The sequence below is a fragment of the Gobio gobio genome, assembly GCF_949357685.1.
Source record: "Gobio gobio genome assembly, chromosome: 21".
Classification (NCBI taxonomy): Eukaryota; Metazoa; Chordata; class Actinopteri; order Cypriniformes; family Gobionidae; genus Gobio; species Gobio gobio.
In genome coordinates, this window is record NC_137117.1 from 2,826,146 (window position 1) to 2,853,141 (window position 26,996).

The 26,996-nt window shown below is 41.7% G+C and overlaps 1 protein-coding gene across 1 annotated transcript in view; it reads right to left on the reverse strand.

The window, feature by feature from the left end:
* The window catches only part of LOC307117646 (E3 ubiquitin-protein ligase TRIM39-like), a 43,875-nt gene that overhangs the window by 12,688 nt on the left and 4,191 nt on the right, over positions 1-26,996 (reverse strand). The window contains exons 3-4 of the mRNA XM_079802622.1: positions 23,838-23,933; positions 21,987-22,220 (exon numbers count right to left, since the gene is read on the reverse strand). Of these exons, the coding sequence (XP_079658748.1) occupies positions 21,987-22,220; positions 23,838-23,933 (330 nt within the window). The remainder of the gene's footprint in view (positions 1-21,986; positions 22,221-23,837; positions 23,934-26,996) is intronic.

Consider the following 26,996-nt stretch of genomic DNA (forward strand, 5'->3'; position numbering starts at 1 on the left):
CCTAAAGGAAACAACATGCTTCAAGAGTGGATTAACATTTCCAAGTGGAATCTTTTTAATTGGTGAAACCAACTTTCCATAACGTGACAGCATGTTTACTAAAAATTCATCCTTCACAAAAGGAGGCACGTTAGACAAGGTCACTCTTTTTGATGGCATTGAAAGCGGAAGCACAACCGTGAAAGTTTCATTTATCACTAAACCATGCTCCACTAATTGATTGGCTTTTTCCACAGAGCTCATGAACATTACTATGGCGTTATTCATTCTGGAAGCCGACAACACAGAATCATAACCTACCGCTTCTCCAGCCGCTAAACAACACTCTTCTATACTCGACGCGGACGCAACTTTCACTCCATTGCGCCGCGTGAGCGACTCTAAAACGCCTGAAACGGCGCCCGCCATAATTCCGAACCCCGGAAAACGGCGCGCCGCTCAAGAAACAACAATCCTTTGCTAACAACTAGACTATATCAACTATTTTAATAAAGAGAAAAAGATAGAAAAGTTTGAAAAACACACCTGCACACTCGCTCTCACAGCCACGCTCACCTCACTCAGCCACACCCGCACATGCGCAACGAGAGAGAGAGAGAGAGAGAGAGAGAGAGAGAGAGACTGACTTTGGGTCTTCTTTAATCAATCAATAAATACATAAGAGCCTTATTAAATCATCATAATAACAACAAACATCCCATCAAACAAAACTTTTGTGCCTACTTACAGTACATTTATACATACATTTATTTATTTATTTTTTTTTTTTTTTTTTTAAATATTAAACAGCAAACACTCATCAACATCAACATCACAAATACAATGGTTTACAGCCCATTTACCTTTAAACATCTCCATATCATTAACCAATTTGTAATATGTCAACTCAATTTTAATACGAGATTTTAATAATCCCTTTAAGACAGACACAACATCAGTTGACCCAGCATCAATCATGCGATGTTTTCTTGATAGCCATATTGCCAATTTTGCCTGACCGAAAAGAAAATTTAACAGAACATGTACTTCCCTCCTACTTTTAAAATACTTTGGTCCATAAATAAAAAGTCCTGGAGTAAAAACTTCTCCTAATTTTTGAACCCACTCTTCTAAGATACAAAACAAGGATTGAAGTCTTTCACACTTTAAAAACAAATGAAAAACAGTCTCCTCCTCACTACAGAACGGACAATCCACCCCTACCTCTGGATCCAGGTGTGCTCTGTGTCTGTTTGTAGCTATACTCCCGTGCACTACTCTCCACTGAAGGTCACCTGACCGTTTCTCAATGGGTAGCTTATACAGGGACCTCCAGCGTCCTTTAGGGGATTCACTCTGTAGTGTGTTAAGATGCCACACTTTCACACACATAGTGTAAATGTCTTTCTTATTCGCATCACCAAAGGCAGCCAAAAAAGGTGTCTTAAAAGACAATAGACAGCCCTCCTTCTCTTGCCATGTACCAGTCTTTGCTGACAAAAACAATTCTGGAAAGTCACAGTTATCAGCCTCTTCATCAAAAGTCTCCATTGCCTGTCGAAAGTCCTGAGGCAGAGACTCTAAAATCTGAGTCAACATATTTTGTGCCATCCTGACTGATTTTATTCCAAGTTTTGAAGCAAAATTTTCAGGGCTTATCCAACTTTTATTATCTTTTAAGTGTCCAATCTTTGTCATATTTGCAGCCCACATGGCTTTTCTGAAAGTGTCTGATTTAAAAACACTTGAGTCCAATTCAGAATTGAAAAAGAGGGGTTCCTCCTTCAGCCATAATTTTCCTGTGGTATCTGCACTCCGTGAAACCATAAAAAGTGTCCATGACTTTAAAATTGATCTGTAAAAGACACTCAGTCCACTTAAGTTCAGTTTATCAAAGTCCATCAAGAACAAATGGCGGTCCAGCCCCATATTTCCAGCTCTTCTTAGGAGGGCACAGGCCACTTCAGCCCAGCTCACATCCACTCCATAGAGCAGTCTTTGTGCCGTCTGCATTCTGAATGTCCTGAGTCTCGCTCTGATGTCCACCAATCCCTGGCCTCCTTCTTGTCTGGGGAGATACAGTACCGCCGCCTTCAGCCAGTGCTGCCCCGACCAGAAAAAATCCACTAGTCGCTTTTGTATTCCTTGCACTAGATCCTCAGGAGGTTCAAGTATTGTCATTCTATGCCAGAGTGAAGAAGCAACCAAATTGTTGCAGATTAGGACCCTCCCCCTATATGACAACTGGGGTAGCAACCATTTCCATCGAGACAACTTTGCACACACTTTCTCCAAGAGGCCCTCCCAATTTTTTTTCTTAAACTCCCCAAAAACACTCCTAAATAATTAAACCCTGCACTTCCCCACTGTAATCCACCAGGAAGATTTGGACCTTTGAAAACTCTACCACACCATAGAGCATCGCTCTTTCCCCAGTTAACTACTGCTGATGAGGCTCTTCCATACAACTCTAATGTCTGTTTAAGCGCCTGAATGTCACTTTGATCTCTGATTATAACGGTGACATCATCAGCATAGGCAGAGAGTTTAACAGAACAGTTTAGGGTGTTGATCTGCAGGCCCTTTAACTCTCTTCTCATTTTACATAGCAAAGGTTCAATCACAATGCTGTATAGTTGGCCCGAAATTGGACAACCTTGTCTGATTCCTCTTTTAACATTAATAGGGATACTCAAGCCACCACCCATTTTTATCATGCATGTCGCTTCGGCATATAAAAGTCTAATCCTTGAAATAAATTTTTCCCCAAAACCAAAAGCTTTAAGAGTATCAAACATAAAAACATGATCAACCCTGTCAAAGGCCTTTTCCTGATCCAGAGACACCAGGCCTATATTAACATCTTTACAATAAGCATAATCAACAACATCCCTGATTAAATGAAGATTATCCATGATTGATCTATTTTTAACACAATATGACTGATCTTTTTGTACCACTTCATACAACACATTATTTAATCTATTTGCAAGAACCTTAGAATAAATTTTATACTCTGTACACAAAATTGCCACAGGTCTCCAGTTCCTTAAAAGTGTTAAATCTCCTTTTTTCGGGAGCAAAGATAAAACAGCACGTTGACAGCTAGTTGGAAGAACACCTTCACTAAAACATTTCTGAAGGACTTCAAAATAATCATGTCCAATTATTGTCCAAAATGATTTATAAAACTCGGCCGGTAGTCCATCCAGGCCAGGACTCTTGCCTGAAGAGAGACCCTTTACAGCCAGAGAGACCTCCTCAAAGGAGATATCAGTCTCTAAGAACTCTTTATTATCCTCAGATAACACCGGTAAGTCGTTTAGCAGCTCTCTTCTGCAATGTTCATCAGATATTTCATCCGTGTACAAATTAGAGTAAAACTCAACAGCAAGCTTTCGCATCTTCTGTGGGTCTGAAGTAACATGTCCATTATTGTCCTTCAATGAAAGCATCAATTTCTGCTGGCCCACTTTACGCTCTAAATTGAAAAAGAAAGTAGTAGGAGCATCCATGTCCTTTAGGGTTAAGTAACGACTTATTATGAGCGCTCCTTTAACCCGTTCATCCAGCATTAACCTTAAATGATTTTTCTTTTCAGTCCAACATTCTTTTAAATTTACATCATCATTGACAGTCATTTCCATTTCAATATCAACAATCTCTTTTTCAAGCCACTTTAAAGTATTTTTTAACACAACAGATGAATAAGCAGAACATTTCTGAGAGAAATCTCTTATGTGCACTTTTCCAACTTCCCACCACTGTATAATACTTTCAAAAAGACTCTTTTCTGTTTGCCATGCTTCCCAAAAAAGCTTAAAAGTTTCAAAAAACTCTCTATCTTTTAAAAGTTTAGTGTTAAAGTGCCAGTAACAGCTCTTCTGTGTGCTTTTAGACAGTGTGAACCCAACCCTAATGAGTTTATGATCAGAAAGTGTGTTAGGAATAATTTCTGTACTAACAACTCTATTTTTCAAGTTACGAGATATATAAAACCGATCCAAACGAGCAGCAGAAATCCTATCATTACAGACCTTCACCCATGTATATTGTTTTACAGAAGGATTGTGTTCTCTCCATACATCCAAGAGATTCAAATTTCCTATAACACCAGCTAAAGAGGAAGCTGACGATGCATGAGCTTCTTCCCCATTTCTGTCAAGAGTAAAATCAAGAGTGCAATTCCAGTCCCCCCCCCACAACAATATACACATCTTCATTTTCTTCTCTAACTATTTGTTCAAATTTCTTGAAAAGTAAACTCCTTTCTGCTCCAACATTTGGAGCATAAATATTTACGAACAAGAATTTAAAATTATCAATTTCAGCTTTAACGGTTAAAAACCTTCCTGGCTCTACTTCATTTTTGGATAGCACCTTAACATTTACAGTAGGAGAGAAAAGAATAGCCACCCCAGCACTTAAATTGGTCCCATGACTGAGAACATGCTCTCCTTTCCACCACAACCCCCATTTCACTTCATTACTAAAACTACTATGAGTTTCTTGCAAGAATGTAACACTCAATTCTTTTAGATTAATGATTTCAGACAAAACCTCATTCTTTCTCCCATCCCTCATCCCATTGATATTGAGAGAACCAACCCTTAAGATCTCCATAAGAAAATTAGAGAAAAGGAGAAAACAGATCAGATAGAAAGAGAAACTTTCAGCCATTATCATTATTTAGATTTTCCCCTCGCTTTTCCCATCCTTTTTCCTGATCTAACAACAGTTAAGTACTTTTTAAGACGGAATCTTTTCTGTTGTGAAAGTTCATCATAGCTACTTTTTTTCCCGAGCCCACATTACTGAGGCAATAAATTTGTCAACATCAGGGAAATAATCTGTTATTTCAACACCTGCCTTTCCTTTTGTTTTATCCAGAAAGGAATTAATCTGCTCAAGGGGATATAAATCCTCTACAACTTTATCCTCTCTCATTCCATCATCAGTGTACTGTGATAAAGTCTCAGTCTCATCAGCCATATCTTCCTCAGAAACACATTTCTGTACAACATCATCATCAGCATCACTCTGATCATCATCATCATCATCACTCACATCTTTTCCAGGTAGATAAACACATCCAGGTTTCTCCACACTAGCATTCTCATCTAGCTCACTCACCTCCTCCTGTTGCTCGTCTCCTCCCTCTGGAGCTTCTTTATCCTGCTCCTCAGTTCTCTCCTTTTCCGTGTTATTTACCGGTAACGTTACTTGATTAACTACATCATTTCCTTCATCACGAGATGTAGAAGGGCGCTGTTCAACTCTATGTGGACACATTAAACGCTTATGGCCCAAATCTCCACATTCAAAACACTTCAGACTCACTGTACTCGCATAGACCATGAAAGAATTCTCTCCGTGAGAAACACGGAAAGAAACTTCCAAAGTCCTCTCCGGCGAACTGAGAAACATATAAACGTGTCGTTTGAAAGACAAAACGTGCTTTAATGCGGCGTCCTTACATCCGAGTGGGACTGCTTTTATAGGGCTGGCTATCTTACCAAATCTCAGTAACTCTTTCACGATAGCTTCATTAGATATGAAGGGGGGAGCATTGGAGACTATTACTTTAGTCGCTGGAGCAGATAGCGGGGTTACCGGAACAAACGTTTCCTTCACCCATATTCCGCTCACCGTCAGTTCACTAACGAGTATTTGTATTATGAGTATTTGTATTTGTATTGAGATGGCGCCGAGGACGGCCGCAACGTCGCAAGCTCTGCTGAAGCATTGTAGTTTTTTGTTTGTTCTGTTTATAGTTTTTGTGTTTTTTGTCTTGGATGTTGTCTGCCTTACTACGTACGACAGACAGACACTTTTGGACATTGGTTCGGCAATCGCACACCGAAAACCGGACTTTAAATTCATCAACGACGACACGCCGTTTACAAACACAGCAGCGGAACCCTTTGTCTGGGTGGCCCGGCCGCGGAGACGCGGCCGGAGAAGGGGCTGTAGAGCTGGCGTACTCATCAGAGTAAGACGCCGCGCAAACCGACCCCCGCTTCCCAGTATTTTACTGGCAAATGTTCAGTCTCTGGACAATAAACTCTGCGAGCTGAGAGCGCGGATCTCTTTCCAACGAGACACGAGGGACTGCTGCATTATCTGCCTTACAGAAACTTGGATGTCCGCTGAGATTCCAGACTCAGCCATCGAAACCACGGGGTTCTCCGTGCATCGGATGGACAGAGAAAAAGATCTCTCCGGGAAAAGCAAAGGCGGGGGTGTGTGTTTTATGATCAACCGATCCTGGTGTGACCAGAGGAACGTACACTCTATCAAGTCTTTCTGCTCTCCTGATCTGGAATTTCTCATGGTTCTGTGCCGACCATTCTGGCTACCGAGGGAATTCACCGCGGTCATCATCACAGCGGTGTATATTCCCCCACAAGCCGACACAGACCGGGCACTAAAGGAACTGTATAGGTCAGTGAGTGAGCAGGAAACCGCGCATCCTGAGGCTGCGTTTATTGTGACCGGGGACTTTAACAAAGCCAACTTCAAGCGCATCGCACCCAAATACCACCAACATGTTAGCTTCAACACACGAGGGAACCGAGTTTTAGACCACTGCTACTCCCCCTTCAAGGAGGGTTACAAGTCCCTCCCTCGCCCACCATTCGGTAAATCAGATCACGCGTCCATTCTACTTTTGCCCGCTTACAGGCAGAGACTGAAACAGGAAGCACCCGCCCTCAGAACCATCCAGTGCTGGTCGGACCAATCGGACTCTATGCTACAGGACTGTTTTGATCACGCGGACTGGGAGATGTTCCGGTCGGCCTCTGATGACGACATCGAGGTCTACGCTGATAGCGTAACGTGTTTCATCAGGAAGTGCGTAGATGACGTTGTTCCGACCAAAACAATTCGGCTGTACCCAAACCAGAAGCCGTGGATAAATGGGGATGTTCGCGCGGCACTCAATGCGCGGTCCCTCACCTTTAACTCCGGTAATGCGGAGGAGCATAAACAAGCAAGTTATGCCCTCCGGAAAACAATCAAAGCAGCAAAACGCCAGTACAGGGACAAGATTGAAGGACAGTTCAACACCACCGACTCCAGAAGCATGTGGAGGGGAATTAACATCATCACAGACTATAAAGGGAACTCAAACTCCACCGTGAACACCGCTGCCTCTCTCCCGGACGAGCTCAACACCTTTTATGCTCGCTTTGAGGGAACTAACACCGCCCTCGCGGAGAGAGAGCTCGCGGCTGAAGATACAGAGGTTAGTGCACTCTCCGTATCTGAAGCGGATGTAACCCGATCCTTCCGGCGGGTGAACGTCCGTAAAGCTGCGGGTCCAGACGGGATTCCCGGCCGCGTCATCAGAGCGTGCGCGCGCCAACTGGCTGGAGTTTTCACGGACATTTTTAACCTGTCCCTCTCCCTGTCTGTGGTCCCCACATGCTTCAAAACGTCCACCATTGTTCCTGTACCTAAGCAGTCAAAAACACTCTGCTTAAACGACTGGCGTCCTGTTGCTCTGACCCCCATCATCAGCAAATGCTTTGAGAGACTAGTCAGAGACCACATCTGCTCTGTTCTCCCCCCCTCATTGGACCCACTGCAGTTTGCATACCGCAAAAACCGCTCCACTGATGATGCCATTTCATCAACAATTCACACTGCTCTCTCCCACCTGGAAAAGAGGAACACATATGTGAGAATGCTGTTTGTAGACTACAGCTCAGCATTCAACACCATTGTGCCCTCCATACTTGACATTAAACTCCGGGCTCTCGGCTTAAACAGCCTGTTATGCAGCTGGATCCTGGACTTCCTGTCAAACAGACGCCAGGTGGTCAGAATGGGCAGTAACATCTCCTCACCACTGACTCTCAACACTGGAGCCCCTCAGGGCTGTGTTCTCAGCCCACTCCTGTACTCCTTGTACACACATGACTGTGTGGCAACCCACAGCTCCAACACCATCATCAAGTTTGCTGACGATACGACGGTGGTAGGTCTCATCACTGACAATGATGAAACGGCCTACAGAGAGGAGGTGCACACTCTGACACGGTGGTGTCAGGAGCACAACCTCTCCCTCAACGTCAGCAAGACCAAGGAGCTGGTGGTCGACTTCAGGAGGAATGAGAGAGAACACCGCCCCATCACCATCGATGGAGCACCGGTGGAGAGAGTCAGCAGCTTCAAGTTCCTCGGTGTCCACATCACAGAGGAACTCTCATGGTCCGTCCACTCCGAGGCCGTTGTGAAGAAGGCTCATCAGCGCCTTTTCTTTCTGCGACGGCTGAGGAGGTTTGGAATGAGCCGCCACATCCTCACACGGTTCTACAGCAGCACCATAGAGAGCCTGCTGACTGGCTGCATCACCACCTGGTACGGCAACAGTACCGCCCGCAGCCGAAAAGCCCTGCAAAGGGTAGTGCGCACGGCCAGCTGCATCATCGGAGGTGAGCTTCCCTCCCTCCAGGACATTTACGCCAGGCGATGTGTGAAGAGAGCTCAGAGGATCATCAGAGACTCTAGCCACCCGAGCCATGGGCTGCTCTCACTGCTGCCATCAGGCAGACGGTACCGCAGCATCAGAACACGCACCAGCCGACTCCAGAACAGCTTCTTCCCACAAGCAATTAGACTCCTGAACTCTTGATCCATCAGGATCATAACACACACTGGACAGAATATCACTCAGCACAACCCACTGTCGATACACACACATTATATACACATTTATATAATTTATTATTTATCATTTATCATATAGCACCTATTGTACATTGGATCTCTACTGTGAATAATAATGGATACTGTACATTGTATATTATTATTATTATAGCTTAATGTATACTGTTTAATGTATGTTTAGTGTATATTGTTTAAAGTATATGTATATTGTAAGTATGTGTATATTGGTTAAAGCTGTGAGAACTACACTCACATTGTGTAAATTATTTATTGTAGTGTTTACTGTGCTGTGAGTAATTGTGGGCGCATCAGATGTGTAATCTGATGCTGCTTTAAATGTTGTACATGTCATGACTGCTATGTTGCTCGGAACTGCACCAAGAATTTCACCTGCTGTTGCACTTGTGTACATGGCTGTGTGACAATAAAGTGATTTGATTTTTGATTTGATTTGATTTGAGTAATTCCGTTTTCAAAAACACGACTATCGCTTTGTTCATCCGTGACGCCGAGACGATGTTTGCAAACCCAAGTTTCTGACCAATTACTAGGAGTAAATCCTCCACTGTCACTCCAGCCTCAGGAACACACCTGCAGCCATTCCGGAGTGACAGTGGAGATGTTCCCTGCGCGTGGGCAGTCGCCATCCCGGCGACTACAAAACGCACACACACGAAAAAACTTTTCTCCCTATACTAATAATTTTAAAATCACAGCGAAGGGAAAAAATAAATAATACATAAGCAGAAAGGAAACACCGAAAAACACCTCAAACACTCTCAACAACGCTCTCAACACGCGCTCAGCACCTCCACAAACTCCCAGCATGCACCAGAGAGAGAGAGAGAGAGAGAGAGAGAGAGAGAGAGAGAGAGAGAGAGAGGTTTAACAAAACTTTATTATATCACAAAACAATTCATCATAACTTCACTCCAACATCTAACCTCAAATAAACAATATATATAAATAATCACTTAAAACAGAGATGGAGAAAAAACAAAACAAAACAAAAAACAAAAACAAAAAAACACTTTAAAAATGTAAAAACAGCACTTCATCATCTCCAACTTCACACAAAACATTTTCCACAGCCCAAATACTTGCAAATTCGAATACATTATTAACCATATTAAAATAGGAAAACTCAATCTTAATTCGAGCAGCAACCAACCCTTTCAATACCATCTCTACATCAAGTGATCCAGTACCCAATATTTTATTCTTCCTAGTTATCCATATTGCCATCTTTGCTGATCCTAACAAATAGTTTATTAAACACACTTTTTTTCGTTTCTGGACATTATATTTCAGACCACTAATAAAACCTTTATGAGAAAAATTCACACCAAAACCATCAAACCAACTTTTTAAAAAGTCAAAAAGACCTCCTAATCTCTCACAATAAATAAACAAATGATCTACAGTTTCTTCTATTCCACAAAAGGGACACTGTTTTACTACTTCTGGATTCAGGTGCGCCACGTGTCTGTTCGTAGCTATGATACCATGAATTAGTCTCCACTGTAGATCTGCTGTACGTTTCTCTATAGGAGGCTTGTACAGAGATCTCCAGCAACCCCTAAAGTCTGGCCCAAATAAATCTGACCACCTCCAAGCCCTGACTCTCTTCAAAACATGCCAATGGGACATTTTGACACACACCGAATATATTGCTTTTTTGCTGATGTCCTGAAAAGGACATCCCAATTGTGGTGTTTTAAAAGTCAATATTGTGCCACTTTCTTCTTGGTACTCCTCCTTTGCTGCAGCAGACACTGAAATCAATGGGATCTTGCATACTTTCCCTCTCTCTAGTCCTGGCTGAAGTTCTAAAGCTTCTCGGCAGACTCCTGGTAAAGCTTCATTCACTTCCTTCAGAAGCTGAGACAAGAGGCGTATAGAGTTTATTCCTGTATCTTTCTGTAGCGATTCTGCCGTTTTCCACCCTTTGTCATCTCTGAGATTCTCAACTTTTGTACATCCAGCTCTAATCAGACAGTTCCTCAAACCTCCTGAAGACAGACATTTAATCTGAATCAATGAATTGTAAAACAGAGGTTCCCCCATGATCCAGTCTTGTGGTTGATCAATTCCTCTGCTTACAGAAAAAGTCCTATTCCACGCTTGTAGCATGGAGCGATAGAATGGAGTCAATTTATTCAAGTCCAGTTCATCAGTTCTGATTAAAAACAGTTGCTTGTCATATTCAAGACTTGATGCCCTTCTCAGCAAAACACATGCCACATTGCTCCACTCTGTCTCCTCCGCATACAGCAGCCTCTGTGCTGCTTGTAACCGAAATGTGTTAATCCGACTTCTAATGTCCACAAGACCTTGTCCTCCTTCTTGAATTGGTAAATACAAAGCTGGCCCAGGAATCCAGTGTTGGCCCGACCAGAAGAACTCCACCAACTTCCTCTGGATTTCCTTAATCAGTCCATCAGGTGGCTCTAGCACATTCAGCCTGTGCCATAACATGGAGGCAGCCAAATTATTTATGACCAAGACTCTACCCCTGTAGGATAGTTCAGGTAATAGCCATTTCCATTTAGACAACTTGGCTAACACCTTATCCAGCATACCTTCCCAATTATTTTTTCTATAGTTATCAGAACCCAAGAAAACACCTAACATTTTAATACCTTCTTTTCCCCACTTTAACCCTCAGAGCCCGACGGCATCGCCCACGACGTCACACGGCACCTCCGATAAATATCTATATTATTTCATGAAACTTTTATCGATTTTCTTACCGTTTTTTTCCAGCAGAAAGCTAACGAGCTAGCCATCACGGGGGTGTCTTTGGTGTCTTTGTAGCCTTTACAGAAGGTTTTCTATCCAGCCTGGAACATGTGCATCTTTTTGGAGTTGTTCAGCAATAAATCAAAACGCTTACATCCAAGATATATCCACTTGATGTCCATAATTTATACATTTTCCGTCATTTTTGCCGCTAGCGCGATGCTAGCTGCCATTTTGGATGAGGGTTTGACCAATGACAGGCTGATCCGTCATCCACGTTGGTGTGCGTCATTACGCATTACCACAGCTCTGTTATTGTGGAGAGAGAGAGGCGCACGGCCAGTGTTGAGGAGATAGAGAGAGAGACGCGCTGCAGTTTTGTGGAGAAAGTTTGAGGAAAAAGTTTGAGAAGAAAGTTTGTGGAGAAGTTCCTGATAGGAACTGTTTTGAGGCTTGGCACCAGTAAATATCCAAAATCCAAAGAGGCCAAAAGCGCCTGGACTTTTTTTGGAAAAATGTAAATAGTTTTGGTTCTGTATAAGTTATCATGTTTATTCCTGAGTTCCAGGACTCCAAAGACTTGAACAAACTGTTTTCCAGAGGAAATATGCTTAGCTTTTATTTATTTGTGTGTGTTTTCAATAAATATTTGAGTGATTCAATTTCCGTTTTATGTTTTCATTTGTCTTTATGGTCCCCTAAACTTATTTTACATTCAGGTGACATCAATGCAACACAAAAATTCTGACAGTGCTACTTGTCTTGAAAAAAAAGAGGTGTGTCAATTGTCTGTGCTCAACAGGGTTGATGTTTTACAAGCTTTTTTAGTAAATAACACCAGGCGGAAAATTAATTGTAAAAATACCCTTAGGTCTTAAAGGGTTAAACCTCCTGGAATGTGAGGTATCCCACCATTCCTCCAATCCCCCATAATAAAGCCCTCACTCTTTCCCCAGTTTACCTTTGCAGAGGATGCTTTTTCAAACAGGGCTAAGCTCTTACAAAGTATTTGAATATCTTCCTGCCCAGTTATAAAAACAGTTACATCATCTGCATATGCAGATACGGAACATTTGAACTGTTCTGAAACATGAAAACCTTTCAATTTATTTCTTAAATCACCCAAAAGGGGCTCAATTACTAAGCTATATAGTTTCCCTGAAAGAGGACATCCCTGCCTAATGCCTCTTTTAACAAATACTGGACTACTCAAACCACCCCCTACCTTGATCATTACAGAGGCCTTATTGTACAACAACTTTATCCAAGAGATCATTTTTTTTCCAAAACCAAAAACTTCTAAAACCTTAAAAAGATATGCATGCCCAACCCGGTCAAAGGCTTTTTCTTGATCAATTGACAAAAGTCCGATATCACAGTTATTAATAGTTGAAACATCAATGACATCCCTTATTAAAAACAAATTGTCCATAATCGTACGACCAGGAATGCAATATGTTTGTTCCTTCTTCACCACTATATGTAAATATTTCTTAAGCCTATTGGCTAAACACTTAGATATAATTTTATAATCTAAACACATTAAAGACACTGGCCTCCAATTTTTCAACAAAGCCAAATCTCCTTTTTTTGGAAGTAGGGATAACACAGCCCTTTGACAACTAGTTGGAAGTAGTCCTTTTTCAAAACACTCACAAATTACTTCATAAAAATCCATGCCTAAAATACACCAGAAAGTCTTATAAAATTCTGCAGGCAGACCATCAATTCCTGGTACTCGACCAGTAGAGAGTTGTTGAATGGCTTCAGAAAGTTCATTAAACGTGATCATCTTCTCAAGCTTTTCTTTGTCCACATGTTCCAGTTTAGGCAACCCTTGCAACAGTTCATCCATTCCTTCAGAGTCACATTCAGTTGATCCAAACAGTTCCTCATAAAAGTCAATAGTCATTTTTCTCATTTCCAATGGATTTGAAGTCAATGTCTCATTCTCACGACGCAAACAAAGTAAAACTTTCTGTTGCGCAGCTTTACGCTCTAAATTAAAAAAGTAAGAAGTAGGAGCATCAGTCTCTTTAATAGACATTATCCTTGCTCTAATCAAAGCACCCTTGACTCTTTCCTCCAAAAGAACTTTCAGATCCATTTTCTTATCCTTTAAACCCTTAATTATGCTTGCATCATTGACATCAATCATACGTTCCATATCGTGAATGTCTTTCTCCAACTGTATTATTTTCTTTTTTATATTGACCGTGGAATTACAAGAATACTCCTGACAAAATATCCTGATCTGTGTTTTCCCAATCTCCCACCATTGAGTCAAACTTTCAAAATGCTTCTTGTTCAATTTCCACATTTCCCCAAAAAAAACGAAATTTCTCACAGAAAGAATTATCTTGCAATAATTTAATATTAAAATGCCAATAATAATTTGGACGTGACTCTTTGATCATATTAAAATCAATCGTAACAAAATGATGGTCAGAAAAACCATTCGGAAAAATATTTGCATTCATGATTCTGTTGTTTTCATTCTTACTAACATATATTCTATCTAGTCTTGCACCAGTAATAGAAGAATCCAACATCTTAATCCATGTGTACTGTTTAATCATCTGGTTTCTATCCCTCCACACATCTATTAATTCAAACTCTTTAGTTAAATTGAGAAGTGCATGACTTGACTGTGGGTGAGACTCTTCTCCATTTCTATCTAATAAAGAATTAATGGTGCAATTCCAGTCTCCACCCATTATCACACAAAAATCTTCATTTTGTTGTCTCAAAATATTTTGTAATTTTCTAAAAAGTTCTACACGATCTGGCCCTTTATTAGGAGCATAAACATTAATGAACAAAAATACAAACCCCTTAATTTCTACTTTAACTATTAAAACTCTTCCTTTTTCTAGTTCCATGGTTGACAAAACTTTCACATCCAATTTCTTTGAAAAAAGGATAGCCACACCCGCACTTGTGTTTGATCCATGACTAATAAAGCATTTTCCCTCCCACCATCTATACCAATCTATCTTTTTGTTACAATCAGTATGTGTTTCTTGTAGAAATGTAACATTTATATTTTTTAAATTTATGATTTCAGCAACCATCGCTCTCTTGCTCCTGTCTCTTCCCCCATTGATATTTAAAGAGCCCACTCTTATAATCTCCATAAGAAGACTAAAAGTAAGAAGAGACAGACAGAAAAAGAAGGGTAGTAAAGTCACCTTAAGTGAAGTACAACTCATTTAGCCCAGCTGAATTTACGTTTTGCATGACTTTTTCCTTTTCTAAGCTTTGAAAGTATCTTTTTTAACCGGAATCTTTTTCTCTGACTCAAGCCATCTTCCCCCACCCTCTTCTGCCAGTAAAGAACTGAGGTTTCAAACTTTTTCAAATCAGAAAAAAAATTCTTTACATCAACAGTTTTTCCAAAAGTCTCATCCATGAACTCATTTATTTCTTCCAACGAATATACTTGATCACAGGTAATCTGCGAGACATCAGATATATCTGAAAAATCAGATTGAACACTCTCATCATCATCACCATCCTCATTACCCATTTCCTTATCAGTTTCCAACACTAACTTTGGTGAAGGAAAAACATCACCACCTTCAGCCTTGGATTCTCCTTCCTCTCTGCTTTCAGTAACCATCTGATCTTCTCTCCTTATCTCATCCTCAACTTCAATTAGCTCCTGAACCTGTTTACAACAAACTTTTACATCACTTACAACAGGCTTACGATTCACAGCACGTTTCTGCTTTTGAACATTACCAGAACTGATTTCCTTCTGCTCTTCACTACTACACAATTGAGCATCAGTAACACCTCCCTCTTGAAACTGTTCCAAACTATTTTCAACGCGATTCTCACTATTTAGCGATTTATCTTCACTGCTCCTAGTTTTTTCTATCACTGTATGCTCCGTTCTCCCGTCCGAAATATTACTCGGACCAGCCTCACTCTCTTCACTTCTAAAAGGACACAACAATTTTACATGTCCCATTGAGCCACATTCAAAACACCTCATTTCTCCAGCGCTGGCATACACCATATACGACTTCCCATCAAAAACACATCTAAACGAAACACTCAGATTCGGTGAATTCAGAAACATATACACCTGTCGTCGAAACGACAACACATGCTTCAAGGCTGCACTCTTGCATCCGAGCGGGACCATTTTAATGCCGCTTGCAAACTTCCCAAAGCGAGACAGTTCTCTTTCTATATCCGCGTCGGGAATAAACGGCGGAACATTGGAGATCGTTACTTTTGTTGTCGGAGAAACCAAAGGTTGAACTGGAACAAAATTTCCACTTACCGTAATTCCGCTTTCAACCAATCGATTAACAAGTTGCTCATCTTTCAAAAACACCACTACAGCCTTGTTCATCCGAGACGCTGATATAATATTTCCATGTCCCACTCTTTCTCCTACATCCAGCAATACATCTTCCACCGAAACTCCCGCATTAATAACACATCTAACCCCGTGTTTGAGTGACAAGGATGACGCTCCCACACTCAGGTGAGACGCCATCCCTCCCAAACACGAGGTCGGATTTCAAAATGCACAGTAAATTGAGAACTAACTATAATCCAATTGTAGATTGTCACAAAATTTTCCAAAAATGAGCTATACTTAAATAAGAGAAAAAAAGAAATAAAGACAAGAAACAGTTTTTAAATTTCCCTCTCACCAACACGCTCACCCTCCCATGCACTAGCTTCCCACTTCCCAGCATGCACCAGAGAGAGAGAGAGAGAGAGAGAGAGAGAGAGAGAGAGAGAGGGAGAGACACTCTGACTGTTAAATATGTTTATTATTTCTAAATAAGTTCAATATGTTTTATGCAGGAGCTGCTGAGGCAAAACACCGCAGGTGAAAAGGGTAAAATATCCAATTTCTGAATATTTAAATATTCAGAACTGACATCTGTACATGGATATTGTATATTCATTTATATATTCTATATAACATTGGATATTCAGAATGTTGGATAAAGTCCGATTCAAAGTTCTTGTTTGACTTTGTTGACATTAGAGTTAAAGGTTTTTACTGAGGGGATTCTGGATTTCTCTTTTTTTCACTCCATAAATCAGAAAATACTGTCAACAGCCAGAAAAAAAGCATTGTGAGTTTATTGAAGAGAATTATATATGAACACACCTTCAGAGGTGTGTGTGTGTGTGTGTGTGTGTGTGTGTGTGTGTGTGTGTGTGTGTGTGTGTGTGTGTGTGTGTGTGTGTGTGTGTGTGTGTGTGTGTGTGTGTGTGTGTGTGTGTGTGTGTGTGTGTGTGGGCATGTTTTCGTGAAATATCAGGACACAAATGTGTATAATGACATGGGTATGACATAGGTATTACAAAAAGAGGGTGAAATATGAGGACGTTCCCCATGTCCTCACTTTTCAAAATGCTTATAAATCATACAGAACAAGTTTTTTTTCACAGAAAGTGAACTGCACAGTCTCCTGTGAGGTTTAGGTTTAGGGGCAGGGGCAGTGTAAGGGGATAGAAAATACGGTTTGTACAGTATAAAAACCATTACGCCTATGGAATGTCCTCACATTTCACAAAAACAAACGTGTGTGTGTGTGTGTGTGTGTGTGTGTGTGTGTGTGTGTGTGTGTGTGTGTGTGTGTGTGTGTGTGTGTGTGTGTGTGTGTTGCAAGTGCTGCAGAAGTGGAGATTTCTGACGCTTAATATAGTTAACTGACACTAAAAACCCACACACTCAAAAAATCCAAACACATGCCAGGGGAACATTTTTCACTTTTATTTAGTGTAACTTGATGTACTAAAATAACTGAAATAAAAATGAGTAAAAATTATAGACATTAAAAAAGACGTATAAAAATTACTAAATAAATAAAATGAAAATATAAAAGTATTAAATAAAATCACTGCTTAAGAGAAACTGTCATAAACTTTAAAGACATGTATTGCAATTTCAATCTACAGAAACTAATAGATAAGTGCACTAAAATAAACACATAAACGTGTATATTGGATGTTTTCTTTCCACTAGTGTGAAACAACACGTTATAAAAAAACAAAATCTCTAAATTGACCAGCGCATAAACATCTTGCCTTAACTCATTTACCTATTGTGATTTTATTACTAGGGCTGGGTGTTGACACAAATCGATTTAGATTCACAAGCTTTCAATTCGATTTTCGATTCAATTCAATATCGATTATTTTGGAAATGTATCAGGCACAAAACATGGAACATTTTCTCAAGGAAAACAAATTTCTGAACTAACGTTGTAAACTATGGGAGTCAGCGGATTGACCTTGTAGTGGACAGCACATTCCAGGGCCCAGTTTATGGCCGGGCCACTCTCTGTCCATAATAGTGGACAAAGGTTTGCTACATTTTGATTGGATCTTGGTAGACTGAGACAAACAAACTGTCCAACGCCATCAGATAAGATGCTATGACAACATCCAGACACCTCTTAGAGGCCAAAAAGACCAGCTCTTGTACCAAGCCCAGGAAGGACAAGACATCTCATTTGTCCACATGCAGTTTCTGCCCTTCACCCACATCCCTAATGTCCTGGTCTATGACTGCCATAAAAATCCACAGGACCTCAGCAGTAGTGGGTGAAAGAAAGACCAAAATGATCTATCCAAATCCAGTCATAACTATGTTTGGAAACCTTAAGACTGATGTAAACTACACACATCCATTTCATACTTATTCAGAGAAATAAGTATTCTCAGAGACAGCTATTTGTAATCCAACATCTTACACAGAATCAGCTGTTAATGAACAAATTAATGAACAGTTCAATCTTATCCCATCATGTTTGGTTTCTATTTGTTTAGAATATTGCCAAGGGTATTCTGATGGTGGTTTGGAAAGTGAGAAATGCATTGGTAAACTTTAAAGAAACTTTAAAGCTACACTATGTAACTTTTCCGTCCACTAGAGGTCGCCTGTTCAAAACAAAGGCGTAGTTTGATGACGCCACGTTTGAGCGCAGAATCTTGGGACATGTGGTCTTCACCTCACAGCCGGTGGGAAACAGTCAGGATAGGACTCGGGCAGAAATCATATTCATGGATGCGATTATTAACATTACTGTAGTGAAGCAGAGCAGGACCGAGTGTTGTGGAGCTGAGCAAGGCCGCTGGAGCGATTGAAGAGCGGGACTGTTATTATGGCATAGTCGCCGGCGGGACTTTTATTATGACACAGTTGCCGGCGGCACTTCCTCTTCTCCAGTGCTGAGTGTGAGGTAACGCAGCTCTGTTTATCATATTAGATATATCTGAGTGTGTTGAAAAGGAAGTTATGACGTTCGCTCGGCGGCTGCTATGACACTTGTTCACAATGCAGTGAGAGTAAAGTGTTTCACTGAATAAAACCGGAGACCGAGGGTGACGCAGATATGACGCAATCGACAGGCGACTCCCTCACACGCATAGCTCACACGTCCCGGCTCCTTGGTTACAATAGCAATTTTCTCACGATTTACAAATAGTTGAAAACATTTGGGATATTCTAAGTACTCAACTGAACAAAATATATAACACTGGCCTAGTGATTTCTGGATGTTTTACTGCAAAAATCCTACATAGTTCACCTTTAAAGACTTCTAACTGTGTACAGTATGCAAATGAGTTCCACAGGAGAAAGGAGGGTGAGTCTCACTGTGGACCCCCTCTGATGCCAGCAGCCAATCGCAACACTGGAATGGAGAAGCGCCGAATTGCAATCTCCTCCTATTCAGAAAAGGATAAAGGTACCCTTTCAACTGACACAACTTGTTCTGAATTTCTCCTTGAGAGAGATTGTGACAGAGCAACAAGTTCTGAGTTTCTCCTTGAGAGAGACAAACAGTTCAAGTTCTGAGTCTGTCCGGCGAGGATGAGACTGTGACAGAGCAACCAAGTTCTGAGCCTCTGGTTAATCCAGAGAGACAAAAAAAGATCCAAGGATCTGAGTCTCCAGCTTGTGAGGCAGCAACAGATACGACCACGTTCTGAGCCTCCAGCCTGTGAGGAAAGAGACATTAACAACCACTACGTTCAGAGTTTTAGTCCAGCGAGACTACCGCACGTCCCGAGTCTCCATGCCAGAGAGACTAAAGCGGATTGACCAAGTCCTGAGTGTCTGACCCACAGAGTCAGAAGACACACAGAGACATTTGCAACAAGGTTAAGCTCAGGAGAGCAAACCTTCACTTTGAGGTTCCTTCATCTGCGTGTTCCAGATTTTAGGACCCTTTGGTGCTCCAGGAGATCAGCATCCCACAGATCTTCGTGTTCAAGACTGTTGAAACGGATTTCCAGCTCCTTTCCCACTGCATTGTCACGCAGCACAACCAGTGGAAGAATCACCTCCATCGGACTGCTTACTCAACCACGTGGAAAGTAAATATCACTTAACCAAACCTCTTTCCAGAAACCTTGGCATTGTTGTATATTATCAGTATATGATTTTCTAATTTACATTAGAGTTAATTTAACTGATGCTAGTTAATAACAAATAATCTTTCGTTTATTTGTTTGATGCATAATAAGGTTCTTCACCTTAGTTTCAGAGAAACAACAGTTTATCTTTCCATAAGATAACGCAACTCTTCCATAGCCACACTCAACTTAATCACATGTATTTTATGTATCTTATGCACTTCCTTTATCATTCATTGTATTCATTTAGTAGTTGTGTTAGTTATTCTTGTTTATCTTTTGTTAATAAAATCCGGGAAGACAAATTTTTTTTATTACAATTGTGTCTTACTTGTGCTGATAATACAGAAAAGGCTCTACAAGTTAGAAAACCCACCAATCTTTCAGATAAATCAGCTGACCAACTCTCCCCACTTTACATTCAATCTAAAATGATTGAACAGCCTCCTGTGTGGAGTGTTCTCATAGGGCCAAGGTAAAAGACCTTGACTAGTGTCCCCAACTAAGAGAGGGGGAAGGTGGTCATCTGATGTACTCATAACCACACCTTAAGTGACATGTGATCCAGAAATCACAACATCAGCGGTGACGTGAGTACCAATCACTTCCTTACTTAACGTCCTTGGATGGACGAAGGTAAAATCACTACATAATTGGCGTCCCTGGGTGGGCCCAAAAGTGAAATTATTACAACCTTGAGTACATTAGCATACTAATATTGAAGGTAAAAATTAACTTAAGTTATAATATTAACTTAACAATTACATAATCATAATTCTACTCCAATTCGTTTTTTGAAATATAAACATTTAAATGGTGGCTGTCATAAAAACTTGCCAGATTTATTCGTACATACATCCATTAAATATTGAAGAACATTAAAAATGACAATGAATATCCTATGTAATGTGGTGCATATAATTAGCAAAATGCTCCTCTCTAGAGTTAATTTTTCTAGCTGACTAACGAGTTTATGGACACTGGATATGGTTTTTCTGAGGTAAATGTGAAGTTACATGACATTGTTTACAAGCTGTTTTACTTGCATCTTTCTGCGGTTGAAACCATAGACTGTAAAACAATATGGACGTAGGTGTCCGTGACGTCACCCATAGGATTCTGATGAGCAGTTTTGAAGCTCAAAGTATGGAAGAGATGGCCGTTGAAACACTGATTGAGCTATTCTATGTGACATGATACGATTTCGGTAAGTTGTCCTGTATCTTTTAACACACTTCCAGAAGCTCATTCATGTTAATTATCATATTTTGCGCTGTTACTGGTATTAAGGTGGAAGAGAAGATCCGTTCATGTTTTCTCAGCGCTCCTCTTGAGCTGAGCGAGAGAGCGTTCTCACGCCACAGCGCCAAAACTGTATTTATGTTTTTGAATTTCGTTAAAAAAAATAGACTCAATTTGAAATCTGAGACTTTGTTTCACATCAATAGTAATAAAGCACAAAGATTGTTGCAATTTATTGGATTGGAGGCGTGCTACAATGATTATTTCATTCATTAACTGAAAACAGGATGAGTAATCGATTCTTTGGATTTAAGAATCGATATTGTTTTATAAAAGTAAGAATCGATTATCCAGCCCTAGTTATTACTGCTTCTTTCAGTTCGGTATGATTTCTAAAGCATGATAAAATGGTCAGAGCCTTTGTTTTACAATGTCTTACAGCCAAAGCTGTGACCGTCAAGCCTTGATCAGTATCAGCACCTCTTGTGACTTTAGGAATTACAAATGGTGGAAAGAAAGAGTGGGTTTGAACAGGAAAGCAAAAAGTCTTTGTTGATTTTCATTCTTACAGAAACTGTAAAGCTGAAATAACCTTTTTATGAAAAACCTTATATCTCTGGGACACTAGGTGGCTCTGTGTTCAAACTTCTCAGGTTCCTTCAGGACATGCTGACAATGAATCCTACCAAATTCGATATGTCAAAGTGTTAAAAACAGTCAGTATTGACGCTTTCGGCATGACCCAAGGAATCTGAGACCCCAAGCTCTTAATTTTCTGATAAACATTTCAAAATATCGGTGCACCTCTTTTGCTGTGGCTTGTTTGGAACTATTGTCATTGGAGAAATAGAGCAAAAACAGAATATGATCATGTGACTCAAGTCCCCCACCTCTGGTTTGTCCTGTATTATTGTACATGATGGCTGATGAGACAGATGTTGACTGACCTGTAGGAGTTTGAGATGATCGTCAGTGTGTGAGAGCTGCTCCAGCTCAGTGTTTCTCCTCTTCAGCTCAGTGATTTCCTGCTCCAGCTCTTTAATGAGATCTTCAGCCTGTTTCTCTGCTGCTTTCTGCTGTTCCTCCATCATCTTCAGCTGCTCAGACTGACATCTCTCAATGGAGCGGATCAGATCAGTGAAGAGCTCAACACTGGAGGATTTCTCTTTCTCTGTGTTTCTCTGATGAATGACAACAGTTAAACGATGTTCCATTTGTTAATCGATTATGTATTCACATATTATTTAAAGGAATACTTCACCACAAAATGAAACTTCTCTCATCATCAATTAAACTCTTACTCTTCGCCTCTTACTCAACTCTTTCCCCACCAGCAATTTTTTAAAAAGTTGCCAATCACTGCCAGCATTTTTGATAATTTTCACAAAATTTCCATGCCCCCCAGAATAGAGTTTAATTCTATCTTAATGTATTCTTTTTTTATCAACTGGGTAAGTTTAATAAAAAAAACTATATTTTGAGCAAAAATGCATTTTTGGATCAGACTCAGAAACATGGTCAAAACATAGATGATGAGCTCGATTGAGCTCATCAACACCCCCAAAGCTTTATAGTCCTATAGCTCGTCCTGGGTCGACATTTCATTAGGGTAATATGAGCAGTTTTGATTTCTGTTTAAAGGTCCCGTTTTTCCTGTTTTTTTTTTAAGCTTTGATTGTGTTTACAGTGTGCAATATAACACGTGTTCATGTTTCGCGTGTATAAAAACACAGTATTTTATTATCTGTATACCGCTGTTTTCACTGTCCTCAAAACGTCTTGAAAGATTTCCCTGTTCTATGAAGTCCCTCCTTCAGAAATACGTAACGAGTTCTGATTGGGCCAGCGGTTCCCGTGTTGTGATTGGACAGCAGCTTAGCGCACGTTGCCCGGAAAGGTCACGCCTCTTACCATAACGGGGAGATGCATACACTCAAACTACAGCGTCCCTGGCCAAAGAAAGGTGATTTGACTCCAGGATGAAAATAACAGCGTCTCAACAACATGGCGACAAACTCACTCTACAAACGCAACCGAACGCAACACTTCCTCTTCTCCACGAGGGAGCAACAAGACCACGCCCCCTTTTCCGCGTATTTTTGTGGGCGGAGGTTAGTCAACAAACTGTTCTACTGACGTCATTAAAGCAGGAAGTACAGGGATGTAGAACAAACCGGCCGTTCACTGTAGGCTTTGAAAGGGAACTTCTGTTAAATAAAATATCTCGCTTGGCATTGAACTTTGAGCTTTATAATTTTACAGGCATTATTTATGCTCTAACAGCAACATTACACACTAACTAAAGTTTGAAAAATGGGATCACGAAGAACAGGACCTTTTATGTTGATTGCATTATTTTACATATGCATATGCATACATATGCAATCACTTGTTTCTGGTTCTTCTTCACCTGTGTTTTGATCAGGAGATTAAGTTCTCAGCTCTTTCAGATGATGTAGAATAGCAGAAAGCCGTACATTTCCGTCAATGGCGGGGAAAGAGTTAAAATGTGTGATTTTCAGTGTAACACAAAACAAATGTTCATGCTGCTCTTGAGGACGAGCTGTCAAAGCACTCCAATAGAACTGCATACAACTCAAGTGCAATAAACCAAGATTACTAAAATATGGTAGAACTCTCAATTTATTCAACACCTTTATTAATTAGATTGAAATATTATGACGCATAACATTTTTTGTAGATGTATTTTTTGATAGGATAGTTGGAGAGTGAACAGAAAGTGAAATCGGAAGTGACCATAAGTCCGGATATGAACTTGGGTTGATTGAAGCACAAACCTTTCTCATCTCTACTGAGTGTTTGATCTCTTGAATCTTTTTCATTCTGTCCTGGATCGTCTGATAAACGTCTGTCTGTGTCTGAACCAGCTGATTCTACATACAGAGAAAAACACAGACGCATTTATCACTGAATATATCTTTCCATCTTCTGACAGTCTTACATGTCAATGTCAAGACACAGGAAAGAAAACATTTAGGTTCCTAATGTAACCCCTATTCCCTGAAGGAGGGAATGGAGACGTTACATCGGACTGAACTGACATAATGGGATCTCAACTTTCAGTGGTAACAGAACAAGCCAATGCACATTGGTAAGTTAGATTTGCATCACAAGCCCTTCCCCGCTTCTGGGTATACTGTATAAGGCAAACTCTCACATTAAGTTTTCTGCTGAGGAGTCGAGACGGACTCCCTGCCGTTTCAGCGGAGATACAGGAGTTGTGGTGATGGGACGCAACGTTACATTAGTAACCTAGAGTTCCCTATCAGTCATTCAAGTTTAATGTTATGATGGTCTGAACTGATGTATTGGGATCCCTTTGGAAAGTGTTACAACAACTGCCCTGAGTAAGCCGCCTATTCCCCCTGCACCTGTTGGGGCGGAAGAAAGGACATGGCTTTGCACAGAGAATGTCGATCACTTGTGTTCCTTCTGACCCTATACAGTGTGACTACTTGATAACACTGGGAAAGCGTGCCTATTCCAACCAGAAATTAATGCTACGGAAACCACATCCTGCCCGTAGGGAGATAATATGTGGAGTTAAACATATAGACTTTCGATTTGGCCAGTGCTACATATGAAAGATCTCTATGGTAGAACCCGCTTTGTTCAGGGGTGGAGTCAATACTGTTACAGAGTTGGCAGAGGATAACCTAGGAAAGTAATCACAACATGTAGGCATCTAGTCTAGTACAGGGGCCGACCAACCTGGCATACACAGAAGTACTAGACCTGGCATCAGCATCTGACTGGCGAGGATGCTGGAGGAACTCCACCAGGGTTTCACAATTGGGGAACTCACCTGAGGAGCAGAATAGGCACTCGTATCCCGTCCTCAGAGGGGAATGGCGCAGCAAGACAGACCGAGCCAGCCTAACCAGCATATTACCTGTTTGTACCAACACACAGGAAGAAACTGGCCCCACTCTGAGATTGTAGAATCTCGTGAATGTGTTAGGTGTTGCCCAGCACTCAGCTCTACATATGCCTGCCAGAGAGGTGCCATGCGCCAATGCCCAGGAGGAAGCAACACTCTGAGCAGAGTGAGCTCTCACTCCAAGGGGGCACGGCTCGCCTTGGGATTAGTAAGCCAAGCAATGGCATCCACTTTCAAGTGGGCCAACCTCGATTTGGAGACAGCCTTTTTCTTCTACTGGCCTCCATTGCAGACAAAGAGCTGTTCTGAAGTTCTGCGTGAGGTCCACGTACAAACACAAGGTGTGAATAGGACACAGCAATGCAACTGACATGGCTGAGGATTAAATCGACTAAGCTGTGTTTCCCCAGAGACTTACACTTTCAGATTGGAGGGAGACAGCCTTTGCTCCAACCTGTTTTGCAGGGCATCTACACAGGTTTTCCCTGCAAGAAGACAACCAGCAACAAAGGGGCTCCACTTCAAAGTGTAAGCGTGCCTCATAAAGGGAGATCTAGATAGTGATAGTGTCAACTACCGCTGGAGGTAGGCCACTTTAGCTCTCTGTGTCCCATCCAGAGACCACACATGAAGATTCCAGAGGTCTGGATGCGGGTGCCAATTGGTGCCCCTTCCATGAGAAAGCAGGTCCTTCCTCAGGGGGATCCGCCAGGGAGGGGCTGCATTGAGGAGCATGAGTTCTGGAAACCAGGTCCGGATGGGCACAGGGTCTGTGTGAGCAGGCTCACTGGGGGAAACTCATACTTGCGTAAACCCCGGGGCCAGCTGTGTGTCAGTACATCCATGCTGAGGGTTAAACAACTGGCAGTGGGTTGTCTCCTGAGTTAGGATCGACACATGAAAATACATGTGTTTCTTGTCGATTGCTGCAAACCAATCTTGGTGGCGAACGCATGTGAGGATGCGTTTCTGCGTAGGAATCTTGAACGGAAGCTTGATCCAAGATAACCCACCGCCTTTCTTGGGCACAATGAAGTAAAACCCTGACTTCATATCGGCTGGAGGGACCGGCTCTATTGCATCCTTCGCCAGTAGGACTGCGATCTCCACATGCAGCATAGGAGAATCCTTGTCTGCCACTGAGGTAAACTGGTGGTAAAGTGAAGAGCTGTGGAGCACAGGGGCCCGCCTCTGAAGGCTCAGAGTCCTGGTGTGGGGGCCGTGAGTGTGGTGGCAAACTTACCTTGCTCCACAGTTCCCGTGTGGGAGAGGCTTGAGATGGATGAGAAGGCATTGTGTCATCGAATCACAGACAGCAGCAGCATTCTGCAGGGGCAGGATGTGTTTGATCGCCTTTGTCTGCTTTTGTACTGCCGTGAATGGCTGGGCAAAGTTCTCAACAGAGTCGCAGAAGAAGCCGGCCTGGGAGATGGGGGAGTTGAGAAATCGACCTTTGTCAACTTCCTTTATCTTGGCCAGGTTCAGCCAGAGATGGCATTCTTGGACCACTGGCGTGGACATCGTCTGCCTATGAAACCGCTGTGACTTTCATTGCCCTGAGGGCGAGGTCCATCGCTGTCTAAAGCTCCTGTATCAACCCTGCACCAGCTCTACCCTCGTGCAGCTCTTTTTTTGGTTTGACCTCATATACCTGCAGGAGGGCTATAGCATGCAGGGCAGAGGTGGGCTGTCCAGCGGTGCTGTAAGCCTTGGCTGAGAATGTAGCCGAGAACTTACAGGCCTTGGATGGGAGACACAGACGACCCTGCCAGGTAGACGCCTTTTGCGGGCATAACTGCACCACAACTGCGCGCTCCAATTGAGGGATCTCCACGTATCCTTTGGCCACCCCGCCATCGAGGGTAGTGCGAGCGGAGGAGGCAGCGGAACGGTTTCTGGCAGAAAAAGGTGCCTTCCACGACATTGTGACTTCCTTGTGCACTTCCGGGAAGAAAGGGACTGGATTGGGAAGCTGCTGTTCACTGTGTGCCACCCAGAGACACCAATCATCCAGCCGGCCCGGGAAATCATGCCAGTCAGTTCCAGGTTGGAATCA